At 40.7% G+C, this 15000-nt stretch overlaps 3 protein-coding genes across 4 annotated transcripts in view; 2 read left to right on the top strand and 1 right to left on the bottom strand.

Annotated features, from left to right (window-relative positions):
• The window catches only part of LOC140922675 (GRAM domain-containing protein 4-like), an 11126-nt gene extending 7797 nt beyond the window's left edge, over positions 1 to 3329 (top strand). Inside the window, exons 14-19 of the mRNA XM_073372668.1 lie at positions 114 to 212; positions 998 to 1130; positions 1365 to 1452; positions 1625 to 1706; positions 2644 to 2712; positions 2898 to 3329. Of these exons, the coding sequence (XP_073228769.1) occupies positions 114 to 212; positions 998 to 1130; positions 1365 to 1452; positions 1625 to 1706; positions 2644 to 2712; positions 2898 to 2993 (567 nt within the window). The 3' untranslated portion in view covers positions 2994 to 3329. The remainder of the gene's footprint in view (positions 1 to 113; positions 213 to 997; positions 1131 to 1364; positions 1453 to 1624; positions 1707 to 2643; positions 2713 to 2897) is intronic.
• A 1005-nt stretch (positions 3330 to 4334) lies between these two features.
• On the top strand, positions 4335 to 10370 carry LOC140923281 (lactadherin-like). Of its 2 annotated transcripts, none has more exons than XM_073373372.1 (5): positions 4335 to 4472; positions 7822 to 7917; positions 8673 to 8953; positions 9329 to 9467; positions 9890 to 10370. In XM_073373372.1, exons 2-5 carry the CDS (start codon positions 7824 to 7826, stop codon positions 9892 to 9894), a joined length of 519 nt encoding a protein of 172 aa, XP_073229473.1. In that variant the 5' UTR covers positions 4335 to 4472; positions 7822 to 7823; the 3' UTR covers positions 9895 to 10370. The 2 variants fall into 2 exon arrangements, with proteins under 2 accessions (XP_073229473.1, XP_073229474.1); XM_073373373.1 differs by lacking the exon at positions 4335 to 4472 and adding an exon at positions 5852 to 5950.
• A 2035-nt stretch (positions 10371 to 12405) lies between these two features.
• On the bottom strand, positions 12406 to 14621 carry LOC140922922 (C-reactive protein-like). Its single transcript, XM_073372969.1, has 3 exons — positions 14444 to 14621; positions 14074 to 14311; positions 12406 to 12906 (listed from the first exon to the last, which is right to left on the bottom strand). Exons 1-3 carry the CDS (start codon positions 14604 to 14606, stop codon positions 12513 to 12515), a joined length of 795 nt encoding a protein of 264 aa, XP_073229070.1. The 5' UTR covers positions 14607 to 14621; the 3' UTR covers positions 12406 to 12512.
• Between the last annotated feature and the right edge of the window lie 379 nt (positions 14622 to 15000).

Genomic DNA, 15000 nt, shown 5'->3' on the forward strand with positions numbered 1-15000 from the left:
CCGTTTCGTGTCGTATTTTCAATTTTCAAGCTCTGTGTCTTGATAATCTTCCAGTTTTCAGTTCATTGACACTTCTCTTTTTAACGATTCTGTCTGTGCTATTTTTGAAAAAGGTCAAGAAGCGGTATGATACTACATCTAAATTGTGGAGAGAACTTCCAACGAACGCTGAACTCGCTGCGAGGCCGATTGAAATACTGTGCAATGAAGAGGTATACTCACTGACGACATTGCTTCCAAGTCGTCTTGAGATTTATTTTGTGTTCATGTAAAGCGGAAGGTCATTTTTCAGTATTACCTCGGGCTCCCTGGAATAAAAGCACATCTCATCTCTAACTGTTTAAAAACTCCATTGAAGGTTTTGTGTCTCGAAGTGTCTTGTTAGAAGCACCACCCAAATATCGGTAGTTAGTAAAATCCAACTAGTGGTCTATTATCAGTGCTGCGTTCTGATTGGTTGAGCTACTATTAGGCTATATGTTATAGCCCACTAGTAGCGAAGAGCGCCGGATTTTTGGCGGCAAAAAGGGATTTTCGTCTAGCTTTAACCAGCTAAAAGTTGTTTTTGTCTCGACATTTTTGACCAACTAGTTGGATTTTACTTAAACAATTATTCCTCTTGCCCTCATGGCCTCTGAGTCAAAAGCCCATTTGGCCTTCCGCCTCATGCGCTATTGACTCAGAGCCCATTCGGGCTCGAAGAATAATTGTTAATTACACGTCATCATTGCAAAAATTTTGCGCTCGTTTCCAAGGAGTCATTTCCCGGGGGAATAAGTTGTGACGTCATGGAATGTCGGCTGTCTTCTCAGGCTACATTATAGTCAGTGTTTAATCATGTGAAAGCATTGGTTTGACGGTGGATTTGTATTTGAGCCAAGAAAGGAGAACGAAAAATTTGAGCAAAGCGAGTGGAAAAAACTTTGACAGGCGAAAATTACAAATGCATTTTACCCACATCACTTTTGTCAATTTTTTTTTTTTTTTTGTCGATTAGGCGCTTTCACACACATCTTCTAGTAGTTCCTCGTCGTCGCCTAGCAACAGCCATTCATCTGAAACATCAGGCTCTTCGTCAAACCCCTTCGCAGAGAGATTTAGATTACCATCAAGTGAAACTCCTTTACCAGGTAAAAAGCAGGATTAATTGGTGTCATACATGAAGTTCTGTCAAGCAGTAGGAAGCTTGAGCAAAGGCATTTTTCAGCGACGCGCGTCAACCGGAAGTAAAGCCTTTTGCCTTTTTGATATGCCTTGACCAACAATGCAAAATGTCCACTTCCGGTTGGCGTGCGTCGCTCAAAAAGGTCTGTCCTTAAGCTCCCTGGTGTCGAAAAATTAACGTGATTTTCGATCTCTTTAAGGCTGGGAAGATGGCAAAAGATGCGTGCTATTAGATAAAGACAAATCCTTTTCCCACGTTAAACACGGCAGATTGTTTCTAACTCAGAGGTAAGATTATGTTGAGATTGGGATTTTTTCTCGCTATCTCTCTTTTTTGGCTTTCATTAAATTTCCTGCCTCTTATGCTAGACTGTGAAGACTGTGAACTCTCCAGAGTAACCTTTGAGGTCTTAGTTGAATGTCCCAAATTCATAATTTATTTACTTTTCACTACCCACAGCTATTTATGTTTTGAGAAGTCCAGATCGTTGAGCGGTAAACATATTGTCATTAAACTTGATGCAGTCACAAGTCTCTTTAAGGTAAAGTTTGGGTGCCATGGTTATGAAGATCATTTTGTTCTTTGTTTTCTTCCTTTTGCTTTGCTTTGAAGGGGGATTCTCAAGAGCTTCAAATCGAATCAAAATTTTCTCATAATGGTTTTAATAAAGCCATTTGAATGTCAGTACTGCTTCCCAAGTTTCATTTTAATCAGGGGCACCCAACGAGAATATAGTTCAAACCACTTAAAGATAGCATTGTTAAACGTATTTTAGTATTTAAACGGTAGATATAGGCATATTTTCATCCCCTAAAAATTTTTCATCTGTCCGGATTTCCTAGCTGAAAGTCTAGTGATCCGAAAATTATAGCGATCAAAACTTACCTTTTCTAAAATTTCTGCCACAAAAAAGGCTCCCGAAAATTCTAGGTGATCTTTTTAGGGTAAAAATCCGTTTTAAATAGGCAATTATACCATTATTTACGTGTTCGAAAATCCTAGGAGAGGCAGGCAAGCAAGAAATGTTCCGAAAATTCTAGATCTCAAATCGTCTTCTGAACAGATATTTTCCGAAAATTGTCGTTGGGTGCCCCTGTGTAATGGCCACACTATCAAGATTCGTTCACAGACTTAAAAATAAGAACCACCTTTTACAGTATCATAAATAGTACGATAAGAAAGTTCTCAGTGCTTAAGAGGTTTTATTTGACTGGTCATACTATAGGATTTCGTTCACTGATTCAAGGTAGAACTAGTATATAAAGGTAATACCAAGTGAAAGTACTGCTGAAGAGGCTTCATTTCAATGGTCACACCACATGCAGGATTTGGTTTAGAGATGTAAAGTGAAAAGCGCATCACGTTATTTCGTAATTGACTGTAACAGCGTAAATGAACACCAAAGTGGTGTGGGGGTATAAGATTAGACATCATTCAATTCGCAATAGGCTTATTACACATTTACTTTGTTTCTACAGGCCAAGCCGATAGGAATAATGCCCGGGACGGGAATGGCGATAGAAGTTCAACTGCGAGGAATCGACAAGGTATAGAAAACTTGACGCTTTATCTCTCTTCCAGAGTTAATCAGAATATATGAGAAATATCATAGTTTGCCGCATACCGAAAAGTGTTTAATAAAGTAGATATTCATTTGTCATTAAGCCGTGAAGTAGTTTGTATAAGTTTGGAGAATGCATTTACTAATCTGGCTGTTGTGACCTTTTTCTAGCCCTACATGTTTGGTGCAATCATTGGCAGGGATGACGTATTTGACAATATCAAAGCCACAGCAAGAGCAGCTAATATCCCATGGGCTCTAGACTGATAACGTGTTGTGTGCAGTAGCCTGTGTAGCAAGCGTTTCCATGATATACAATTCACGCATCTGATGATAGTAATCTTTCAGTGTAGCATAGCGTTTAAATTATTCAGTGTCTTTGTTCTATCACTATCGCCAAGATGTTAGCATGGGTAGTTTTGTTTTTAGACAGTATTTGACCTCAGGATGGTGTGGGCGTACGTGCAGTGTCGGTTTTGTGGAAAAGAACTGACTACCGTGCGATATTTGTAAATTTTGTGCATCTCAAAAGTATTTAAATAACGTTAAACGAGTATTAGATACTTTGGACTGCAAAATCGGTCGGCCTTCGTTGGTAATGACTGAGTAAAAGATTTTATGTATGAATGAGAAACACGTTATTGTGTGGATATATAAATATAGAGTGTGTAAAGAAGTAGTACACTGATATATTGAAAGATATGCGATTGCCTACGTACAGAAATCGTTTGCCACGGGATATCTCAGCCTAGCCTAGTCCCTCAGCCTACTCGGCTCGGTCAAACCTGGGCTCTACCGTGAGTTGTGACATCACCGAGAGAGACTCGCGCACCCTTTCCCAGACTTTACGCGAACAATGGGTCAAGAGAGCACGCCTAGGGACTAGGTTGAGGATATCTGACACAAGACTGACCACTTTGAGGTTGCGTGTAAGACTAGGTCGGTGTTTTGACGAATTGCACCATGGGGGTGTTTCTGAGGGGTGTTATCGCTTTTCTGGGTCGCCTGTGGTACATGTAATCGCTAGAAAGATTCTATGACAAAAGGCCACTTCCGAGTTCCAGGAACCCTCACTTTCAAACTGAGGCCAAGTGCACAGCCTCTCTTGTGAAAATGAGTTTTGTTTGAATGAGAATGAAAAATAATTTCCATATTAAAGGCCGAGCCCTTAACCTCGTTTGGATACAGAGGCCCGGAGAACTCAGAAATGGCCTGTTATAGATCGACAAATGAGGATCGAGACGACTATATTATATTCGACTGAAAAGTAGTCAAAATACATGAAATAGTTCCAGATAATTATAAAAAGTCCCTTTTTCCTTTTTTTCTCTCTTGTTGAATGAAATAAGTGCACAGGCTTGTCAAAATTTTATCAAGATTGTTTTAGTCTGAGACTGCTAATTGGCCTGAAGAAGGCATGAAGCCCTTTATAAATTCAAACTAAGCAGCGTAAATCCCCTCTGACCGGTTAACTGCACATCTAAAAAGCGTCAAGCAAGGTTCAAAAACAACAGGTTTGTCACCAGTAAACAATGAAGTACCAGTCGATCGCAAACTAACACTGATTTCGGAGTCAACTTAAAGAAAACAGATCGCAGAATTTGCTGATATGAATTGTTAATGCGAAAGTCCATAAGTTTCTAATTTTGCCAAGCTGAATGTTCGTTTGAGATCTATACGTTTCTGCTGGATTTGAAGTTAGAATTAAGCGATCTATAATTCATCTTGGAGGTCTGCCGGTGAAAGGTAAGAAAAAAATAACGATTTGCCTTTTAAGATCATCATCCCGTCAGTAAAATGAACAAAGGCCAATAATTTTAATCTGAGCCAAAAGTTTAAAACGCACCACATTTTCGGATAGGCCTGCTCTATTTCCTATTTGTTCAAGTCATCAAAACTATTTTATTCTACTGTTAAAAGGTGGTCGAGGGGCATTTTATTTCTTCATGAGTAGATCAGGTCCTCTTTTGTTATTCATGATAAACCGTAATGACACCATGTGATTCGGTGCTGTCGCAAGCTGAGTAGTTCTCTTGAAAAGTAAAAATAGCTAGAGCCGTTTCTCGCTGATCCAGAAAGGATATCGGTCTGAAAAGACTAGACGCTTATGTACACCATAACTCCGCTTATAACAGGCCAGTTTATGGGTCAATGATTCATGATCAGGTCCATATAGCAAGAGGTTAGTTCTAAGGTTTGTGAATGTTGATATGATCCCAGCGTGAGTTCATGGACATTTGCATAAAAAAGCTTAAGAGCTGCTGTGAGTTATAATAATTTTATGGAAAAAAATGGAGCTAACAATCTTAGGCAAAACGGATTCTCATGAAATCAGTTGCTTTACTTTGCATATAGTTTTCGTCTTTTTACTAGTCATTGGTCCGCGACGTCGTGCGGAGCCGTTAATCTTGGATTATCTCAAAGCTACAATTATAAAACAAATCTCTTGGGGAGGAACAGGACCGAACCGAAGAGCTCGAGCGGGCGGAAATCGCGCCTAGCTGTTGGTGTACGGGGGTATTTTGGGGGCGTATTCCGGAATTAAGCACTTAGAATCCGGAATCCCACTAACGATTGGAATCCGGAATCAAATTTCCACTTACAAGGAATCCAGGATCCAGTACCTCGCATCCGGAATCTATACCGTGGAATCGAGAATCCAAGACTGTCTTGGGTTCCCTTACAAGGGGCGATTAGTTGACTTTGGAAATGGGCGAGAATATTTAGAAAAGAAAAAATGGGAAAATCGGATCGTGTCTTTGGCTGAGTATGCTGATTCCCGGCTGTTATCTGTGATTTGTTTAGGAAGAAAATGCACAAACTTGGGCGACATCTGATTTAAGGCAGCGACTATCGCTTGCCCGAGTTTTACATGGTCTCTACACTGTAGTTAAAAGTTAATGATATTTTTACAAAAATATAGACTTTCACCTGCAGAGAAGAATATACGATATGTTAAGGTGTATACCTTAACAGTAAACATTAAACCATCCGTGTGCTGGGACCAATGTCTTTCATTATATTGTATCAAGCATTAAACAATCGGGTTCAAACACTTGTTTAGCTAATGCAGCGAGACGAAAACATAAACTTATGTCATACGACGTGAATAATAAAGTTCATTCGGGCGGTTGATTAAAGCTCGAAGACGGGGTGAACACTAGTTCTAAACGTCGTTAAAAAAAATTTCAAAGGCCAGGGTGGGATTATATTCGCTGTTCCAGGTAGGCGCGCAATATATACGAAACACTAAGACAATTCTCATCTTGTGGGCATGCTAATTTTTACAGAGATAGCGGATAGCACACTCGTGTGATCAACAAGTTAATTATACTCCTTCCAATGAAAACTATTTTAGCTTGAGGGTTTAAAAGCCAATGTAGATCATCGACAAGATTTCCTGTTTCGTGTTGGACAGCTTTTTTCCCTTCTGCACCGATGAAGAATACTTTTTGTACTCTCATACTAAATTATCTAGCGTATACTGAAGACTTTCAGGATTTCCGTGTATAGGAAATATTTAATTTTGTAAAAATAATAACTTTTTGTTATTTCATTTTTAATCTTGACCATTTTAGACCAGCGACTGAACTCGATTAAACTCAAGGAGACTCATCTCTAAGGATTTTTTTTTCTCTGGTAAACGAACCGGCTTTGCAAGTCAAGAGTTGACTACAACCACAACCCAACAGGTGTAACAAACAGGTCTTTTAAAATGAGATCAGCTTTAAGCAGACAAGAGGCTCTAACTGTAACAATCAATTGACAAATTCAAGTCGTCTTCACTATTAGTAAAAACTATGCCCACACAATATTTACCGGGTAACTACCCGGTATCGTTTGAACACCTATTCCATAGGTGACTCTCCACTCGGCGCGGCGAAGCTTCGCTCCTTTACAGCCATCGCGCCTTAATCATTATCACCGTTCTTATGCTGCCTCGTACCCAGACGTCTCTTTCTCTCGATGAAAATGAGCGAGCAAAATGTACCCTTCCCATGGTCCCTTGCGGTTCATCACCACTCGCTCGCCTTTACCTTATCCGGTATGATTTTTGTGCCGGGGCAAAAGCTGTTTGGTATATAGTTTGAACATAAGAGCCTAAGTTTAGCCATAATCTCTGAGCGGGTTTAGTTCCTTTTAGGCAGGGAAGTAAATTTCAATATTGAGGTGAAAGAGATTGCGGAGGCTTAAACGCGACATGCTTCTAAATTCTCCTTGATGACCTTAATTAACCCATCAGTGGTTTTTTCACACAAATAGCGGGTCTTTAAAAACGCGATTTACTTCTGAATTTACTATAATGACCTGCAGCCCCTCAGTCTGACGTCTATAAAGGAATAACAGAAAAAATAACGACGTCACACAATAACGATAACCGAGTTTCCAGGGTCCGTTGTAGGCTTTCCAAAAGTCCTTCGTCGGATTTCATATGGCTCGCGGTGGGACGCTTCGCGGCCAAACAAGGTCGCTCCGCTCGCCAAGAGGTCGACTTGCAGCAAGTCTAGGTCCGTTGTGACCCTGCATAGTATTACAGCACTTTTATAATACAGCACATACACTCAATGGAGTATCCTTTTTCTGTTTTAAAGCACTAGAAATATCTTGAATGGATAATAGCTGTTGAATTCGGCTTTCTTACGATTCATATGAACAATTGGATCTCCTAGGAGTTGTTCATAGCGCCTTCTCGATCTGCATAAATCTTCGTATGTTAGTCAGCCCCATCCAACCTCTTTCCCAGGGTTCACTCCTACTCGTCCTTAGGAACGAGGCTGGGCCTCATCCAGTGGGTGACCTGGTAGCTCTGGGAAGACCTCCCGGGATTGGTTGGGAAAACAATGAACAAACAAAGTCAATAATGAAACCGAGCCCGAAAACAAAAAAGTTGCGACTCTTCGGGGTCCAGTTAAATAAGAGGTTCTGAAGAGCTGCTAGGCTACCGCGGGAACATTCAACTCTTAACAAAAATGGCCGAAGTATTACCACATGATATAGTCTGCCATATCTTTTTAGTCAACCGTAAAAATTTGCTTCAACATCAGTTTATTAAAATAGACAATCTAATGGACTGATAAAGATTTCACTTTTGCAGGCATGGTCGTCCTCCATCATCCGCTTCCTCTTCTTTTGGTTGGATTTATTTGCTTTATTCCGTGCACTTTTGGAGAAAAAGTGGAGGCTGATAATGGTAAACAGGTTTTGTTCGTTCAGATTCCTGGGATCGTTTGGGTGGAAAAGTGTTAATTATGATTGGTGGATGGTATCCATGGCAACCATTAACCAATCATAAGTCGCCCTTTTCAACTGAAAGGAACCCAGAAATCCTTGCGCCGAAAGCTAGTACCCATTCAGCTTATAGTTTCTGAAATGGAGAATTGTTACCAATCGCCACTATAGTGAAGGGCCGTCCCTGGGGAGACATACAGAGAGTGAAAAGTTATCGACTGTGAAAAACAAGGTTTGACATGCAGCTTGTTGACTTTCTACAATTAGTGGGAAGTTAATTGACCTTCTGGTTTGCTCGATGGTTCACTATTTATACATCAAAAGTTTCTCTAGAACGAAGAAGCTGTCCACACTTGGTGCCTTGAAAATGGTGCCTGGGATCGGCAGAAAATTGTGTCGTGTTCACACCTTGAGTACCCGTCTACATCCTCCGTTTCGCCCTGTTGGACGCCACTTTGAAACTTGAGCTTAGCAGCGAGTACAAAGTAGTGGATTACCCCAGAACTAGCAAAACTGTGTGCACACAGGAACCCGATGCCCACTTTTGTGCCCGAGGACAAGATCTTCGGGCACCGGCACCTTAACCGAGTTCTAGCGCGGGCACTTGAAAAAAGGGTGTGTTCACATTAGTGCCCAGCGAGTGCGTACTCGCGCACCGTACCCAGGCACTAAATGTGAACGCTGCCTTTTTTAACTGTTTCCATGTTTAATTAATAGGTTGCTTTGAACCACTTGGAATACAGAGCGGGGAGTTTGAAGACGGTCTGATAACAGCATCAAATGTACAAAAAAATTTCACAGCAACTGACCCTTGGTGTCCTCCAAAAACCGACGAAAATCAGTATTTACAGGTCGATTTATCCAGAAAGACCGAACTGACAAAACTTGCTACGCAAGGATATAGTGGAGACAAAGAGAAATTTGTGAAGACGTTCGCATTATTGTACAGCGATGATGGAGAGAAATGGGAACAGTATGGAAGCAAAGGGAACGAAAAGGTATGGCATGTTTTACAAGAGATTATTTATTATTTTGGAACTAATTATTCTCTCTTGATGTCTTAAAAATGTGCAGAGTAACGCTACGAATGAAGAAAATGGTATATTCCCGTTATCACAAGTGTGGATCCGTTAAGGAAAAGATCTGAGCAATCGACAAGTTGTTCGAGCCTTTGTCCTCATTACGGAAACCAATCGGGTGTTAAACTTGGATGAAACAGGCCTTAAGAGACTTAAGCCGAGCAGGGTTCGGTATACGAATATTTTAAAACCCCCTTCTCTCGCGACGTGATGGTCCACAATGGCTTCTTATTTCACTGCCAGCCTCAAAAATTGTCACATTCCTATCTGTCGACATTCATTCTGTCTTTGCAGATCTTTCTGGCCAATAATAATTCATTTGCGGTTCACCATAACATATTTGAGAAGCCGCTCGTGACACGCTACATTCGCGTAAATCCCAGGACTTGGGAAAACGCCATTTGTTTGAGACTCGAAGTATTTGGATGCGATGGTAAGTCAATTAAAATAATGTAAAAAGTTTGTTATGAAGCAAGTGGATTGCGGACTCTTCGTTCATTAACCTGTCCATAAAGTAAAAGATCACACCTCGTAGACATAAAAGTGTTTGAAGGTAACTCATTTATCAGAAATTCATCATCCCCCGCCTTGTTACAAGAGCGGTTTTGGGTGGTGGGGAATAGTGGTTGGTTGCTAGCCGGCCGTCTAGGGTTACTACCTGAGTGTGCATCGCTACTTCCCCAAAGTTGAGAGGGTAGACAAATATCCTACTTAAGTTTTCTCCCAAAAACTTGTTCCCAATCCTGCCAGTTGTTTTTCCAATAGATATTTAGAGAGATTCATATGTTAAATTTAATTAATGTTTTCTAACTGGGCATACATTGTTAAGATATGTACCTCAACTTTTCTTTGCAGTCTAGCTTATATTTTACCCCGCCACAGAGGGACATTGTATATATTGAAGGACACAGGAACATAGCAAGAAGAAGTTAAGAAGAGTATGGGCCGAGCGCTTCTATTATTAACTTCGTTTTTTTAACTTCGGGTTTTTTTGTATACTCGTTCCCCGAGGGAACGAGTAGCAGTCAGAATTCTGGGAACGAGGTTGTTCTATTTTACGGTCGACTTAAAACTGGCCAGCGACAAACTATGAGATTTAGAATATAAGAACGCAAGCACTGATCAAGGAAAGAAAAAAAAAAATACTAAAGGAATGTTATCGGACCTGCCATGGCAGATAGGGATGATATGGGATAATGGACGCCGGTATTTTGACCTTTTTTAAAATTCTCTCGACTCGTGGAAAATGTTGATAACATTTTTCATGGAAAGAAAAATCATCTCGACTTGCTGAGCCATAAACGCCGAGTTTTACCGATATATCATGAGGGTATTAATTTTTTTCTATCAACCGTGTAAATGTCTTAATCATGTTAATAATTAAAGTTATTCAGTTATGGTTTTCAATCGTTTTATGTGCAGTTCATTTATCAAGATATTCTCCAAAAGCTTTTTATCCTTCAAAAAAAAAAAGAACAGTTCGCCTCAGCATCTTGGTTGGCCTAAATTTTGGGCGATTTCTCCATGAAAGGTGCGCGGTCTTTAATGAATATCGTGGCATGTGATGGTGAGGAAAACGGCAACATTCTTTGATTTACTTTGTGAAGGTGACCCGAAGTGAGTTGAGGCTCGCTATTTGATCGCACTGGATTTGCATTGATTTTATTATCGGATACAGTTTAGATCACCAAAACGGAAAATAGTGATATTCATGTGGCATGTTGAATATAAGATAAGCATATGCGCAATTGTCGATTTCGTCGCGGACATGGCCAATTTTGTTCAGGGCGGATAAAGGTTGGGCGGTGAAACGAGCGCGTCCGAGCAAAAAGGTGTGATGCAGTGGACTGGGACACTGCTTAGAAATGTCGCTTGTTTTCGACTTCGGTCAGGGCTTGCGATGTGGTTTGTACATTAGACACTGCTGCTGTCACTGAATTATGGCAGCTTGATTTGTTTTCTTGCACTTCTTCCTCGTTACTTTGTGCTGGTACGCTGCCTCCGAGAGGCAAATGTTGCTCTTTTTTTGCGGGAGGTTTAGTTGGAGTAGACAAACATCTCTTTCAAAGGGTTTCTTTTATTACTTCCATGACTCTACCACTGAATTATATTTTCGTTCTGCTACTCGCCAATGTCGATGTTATTCCAAAACAAAAACAACTAAGTACTGTCTAAAACACAAAGGAAAGTCTCGTCCATGTCATCCCTAGCAAAACTAAAAGACAGCAGTAGATGACGTGTATTTTATAAATGCGTGCAGCTCGTGCAAGGTGAAATTATGCTAATTTCAATCACCATCATCCTTCTTTTTAATTTTGAAAAAAACATCTCATACGTCTTTCTGTTACTTCGAAACTTCAAAATTAGTTTCCCCTCAGTTTTTAGTGTTTACCTTGTTTTGTTTTAGAGAGAAAAACGGAGAAAAAACCTTACAACTAACCTCAATAAATTTTGTTTACATGCGGTTGCCGGATTTGCAACGCATTGCGCGAATCGCCATGGCGCGTTGCACCCGAGAAGCAAAGTTTGAACAAGTACAACGCCACTATATCAATATATATCAATCTAATTTTTTGTTATGTTATATAAAATTTATCCCCCTTTAACATATGTAAAAATTGAGGTTAAGAAGTGTTAAGCTTTTGCAAACGAAACGGTGAAAGACGATTAGGTGATATTTAGTGGAATGGGGAGGTATTCAACACTTTCAAATAAAACTCAAATTTTGGCATTATACGACCAACAAGTTTGACTTTTAGACGTACAGACACAAACATATGAAACTGTTTATTGATATTGTTATGAAACGAATTTATCTATTTAACATTGTAGCCTGAAATTACAGAAAGAAAATAGGATTTCCGGTTTCCAAAAGGGAAAATTTCGCCGGCCTTCAAGCGCACCGGAAGCGCGGAAAGAGCGCTCGTGCCAGTCCTACTCCGCATCACACATTAAATGAAGAGCGGAGCGCTCGTTTCACCGCCCAACCTTTATCCGCCCTGATTTTGTTCCCAAGCTTTAACGGTAACTAAGGTTTTGTTGTCGAGATTGTGCATGAGGCTTTTAATTTTCCCCTCTATTCAGCATATTCTCTTTAAGTCAAATTTATGTTTGAAAATATTAAATCGTTTGCGTTTTCTGATGTAAATATACACTCGCAAGTTTTATTGTCGTACCACATTTGGACCTTGAACTCTTTCGAAACCAGGCCCCATGCCATCTCATACCCAGAGTCGCTGGATACGAGATTGTGTATAAACTTGAAAACCGTTTGGACGAGGTTTGATATCGATTTTCCTGAAGGATTAAGGAGTTAAAAAGAGAAAAGATCAGTTTTTAACAACAAAACAAATTGAACCACTCAAAGGAAATTTATACTTGAATGACTTTTAATATACCCGCGATAGCAATCTACATTTACTCTAGCTATCCCGCTTATAGCCTAAATTTAAGTAGCTGATTCATCAGTGGATGCTTATTACAAGGGAAGACATGTTGTCGGTGCTTCAACTTCCACATCCCCTTCTTCACCGCCCTTGAAATCGCCCCATTTTAGATAATTGCCTTCTGGACCAAAGCAACGTGAAAACAACTGCACGATTTCGTCCTCCGACATTTCATAATCCCACATGTTCACGCCAAACATCTTGCCGTTAAAGCTCTGGTCACTCTCGAATCCACCTCCGTATTCGTCTTGATCTTGGCCGAGGATGACAATCCCACCACTGCTGATCACATGACCAGTTTCGAAATCACTTCCACTTCCCTTCAGTTCAGTATCAATGTAAAAGTGCCACGAACCCTCGCCATTCTCCCAGGTTGTACAAATATGATGCCATTCGTCATCATTGGCAGTTACCCCATCTAGTGTCCTGTGAAGAATATTTTCAAGAGTTTTCATATACAGTTTTTTTCGGCTAATTCAAAAACCAACTGGAGATTGCGCAGTACAGTGCGTAAAGCTACGGGCGGGGTTTTCCCTTTTTTGCCAACTACTCCTAGATATGTTAGTGAAAGAAAATGACTGTATAGAGTTGGTCTGGCTAAGTACTAAATTAAGTCTTTAAAGTCTCAACCGATTTCTCTCAAAAATCTTAAACTTCTAGAGTTATGGTTTCCTTAACTGTGTGTTCAGGATGTTATAATATTCATTTAAAACAGGTAACCCTCGCATTCAAATTTAGGAAAATTAGACGTAGTGAGTAATGCATTTGGCATAGCAAGCATTTTGGAATATTTCTGATGAAAGAAGAACGTCAATGACTTCTTCACTGTCGCCGCCCGTCTTCTGCGCATGACTATTACACTCATTTACTTTCGTGTTTCCAATCTCGTCCCCAGAGCCTTCGCGCTGACAAAAAGGATTGCAGCCTCTGGGAACGAGATTGTTTTGTTGCCTACGAACAAGACCAAAATACAGTGCGGGATTTAGAAAACCGTAACGGGATACGGGATTTGATTGCTAACCGGTAAGCAGGATTCGCCAAATTTTGGGCACAGATGCGGGATTGGGAAAGAAAATGATATTCGGGATTATAGCGATGAGAGAAGTCGGGAATGCGGGACACTCGTGAAAAAGGAGTGGAAAGGTGGGCCTCTCGTGAACTAGGAGTGGGGAGTGCGGGACACTCGTGAAAAAGGAGTGGGAATGCGGGACACTCGTGAAAAAGGAGTGGGGAATGCGGGACTCTCGTGAAAAAGGAGTGGGGAATGCGGGACTCTCGTGAACTAGGAGTGGGGAATGCGGGACGCTCGTGAAAAAGGAGTGGGAATGCGGGACTCTCGTGAAAAAGGAGTGGAAATGCGGGACTCTCGTGAACTAGGAGTAGGGAATGCGGGACGCTCGTGAAAAAGGAGTGGGAATTCGGGACTCTCGTGAAAAAGGAGTGGAAATGCTGGACTCTCGTGAACTAGGAGTGGGGAATGCGGGACGCTCGTGAAAAAGGAGTGGGAATGCGGGACTCTCGTGAATAACGAGCGGGAATGCGAGCACAGGGCTCTCTTTCTAGACCTCATGCTAATGATTCCCTGAAACCTACACTTTGCTGCCACCAATCAGAATCTTGAATCTTGAGTAGTCGGTTATTAGGAGTTCATTGTCTTGATCTTCGGTGGCGTAACTAAACAAAGTCCCGTCATCCGACTGATCACCAACTTTTATCCACATACAGACGGTAAAAGCAGTGACATCTGAAGCCGAAGAGGACACATCGAGCCTGACGTAGTCGTCGACGACTTTGTTGGGAAAGTTGAACTGAAAGTTATCTTCGTGAGGAACTGTAGAGTTAAAGAAAGCTCATTAGAGTTCCTATAGAAGGTGTGTTTTGGGAGATGGGCAAATGATGAACAGTCTTCTAAACAGCAGTTCTTTGTACTATTATATGTAACTTCCCCTTCCCCCTTACCTACCTCCACATCTTGCGCCCGTCCAGTCTGGTCTGCACTGACAACTGTATTTCTCACGTGGTAGGTTCTTACACGTACCTCCATTTAAGCATGGACTCGAGTCACAGGGTCTCGCTGTTAACAGACCAGTTACTTTTATTATTGAGTACCAATACGTACGGGTCATTTTATAAATAGATTTAGCCAAAGCCAAAAGCGAAGCTCTCGTGTGAACTTTTAAGGTGGCAAATATACGCAAAAATGAAGTAAAAAAAAATGAGTGAAATATGTACACGAGCAAAAATTTTGTAAACAGTAATATTCTGTTGTTGTTTAGTATCAAATGAATTCTTCATCCATGTACTTTATGAAATGTCTTTCTGAAGTAAATTTTTCTGAGCCTACGATCACTTCAATACCATAAATGGTCAGTAGAAAACTTTAAAAAAACTCGTCACGTCAATGAGTTCTATATCTAAGCCTGCGATACAGTCATGTGACACTGATCAGCGGATACCCTATTTTGACAGCTGTCAATTGACCATAACAAGGTATTTCTTTTTACAGATCAATTACTCCCC

This window comes from Porites lutea, chromosome 13 (genome assembly GCF_958299795.1).
Source record: "Porites lutea chromosome 13, jaPorLute2.1, whole genome shotgun sequence".
Lineage (NCBI taxonomy): Eukaryota > Metazoa > Cnidaria > Anthozoa > Scleractinia > Poritidae > Porites > Porites lutea.

Excerpts from the sequence above, each read along its gene's own strand:
- LOC140923281 (XM_073373372.1), top strand. The coding sequence starts at position 7,824 with ATGGTCGTCCTCCATCATCCGCTTCCTCTTCTTTTGGTTGGATTTATT. Across the intron at positions 7,918-8,672 it reads AAAAGTGGAGGCTGATAATG|GTTGCTTTGAACCACTTGGA; the intron begins GTAAACAGGTTT and ends TTTAATTAATAG. Across the intron at positions 8,954-9,328 it reads GAAGCAAAGGGAACGAAAAG|ATCTTTCTGGCCAATAATAA; the intron begins GTATGGCATGTT and ends CTGTCTTTGCAG.
- LOC140922922 (XM_073372969.1), bottom strand. The coding sequence starts at position 14,606 with ATGACCCGTACGTATTGGTACTCAATAATAAAAGTAACTGGTCTGTTA. Across the intron at positions 14,312-14,443 it reads GACGGGCGCAAGATGTGGAG|TTCCTCACGAAGATAACTTT; the intron begins GTAGGTAAGGGG and ends TTAACTCTACAG. Across the intron at positions 12,907-14,073 it reads CTGATTGGTGGCAGCAAAGT|GACACTAGATGGGGTAACTG; the intron begins GTAGGTTTCAGG and ends TATTCTTCACAG.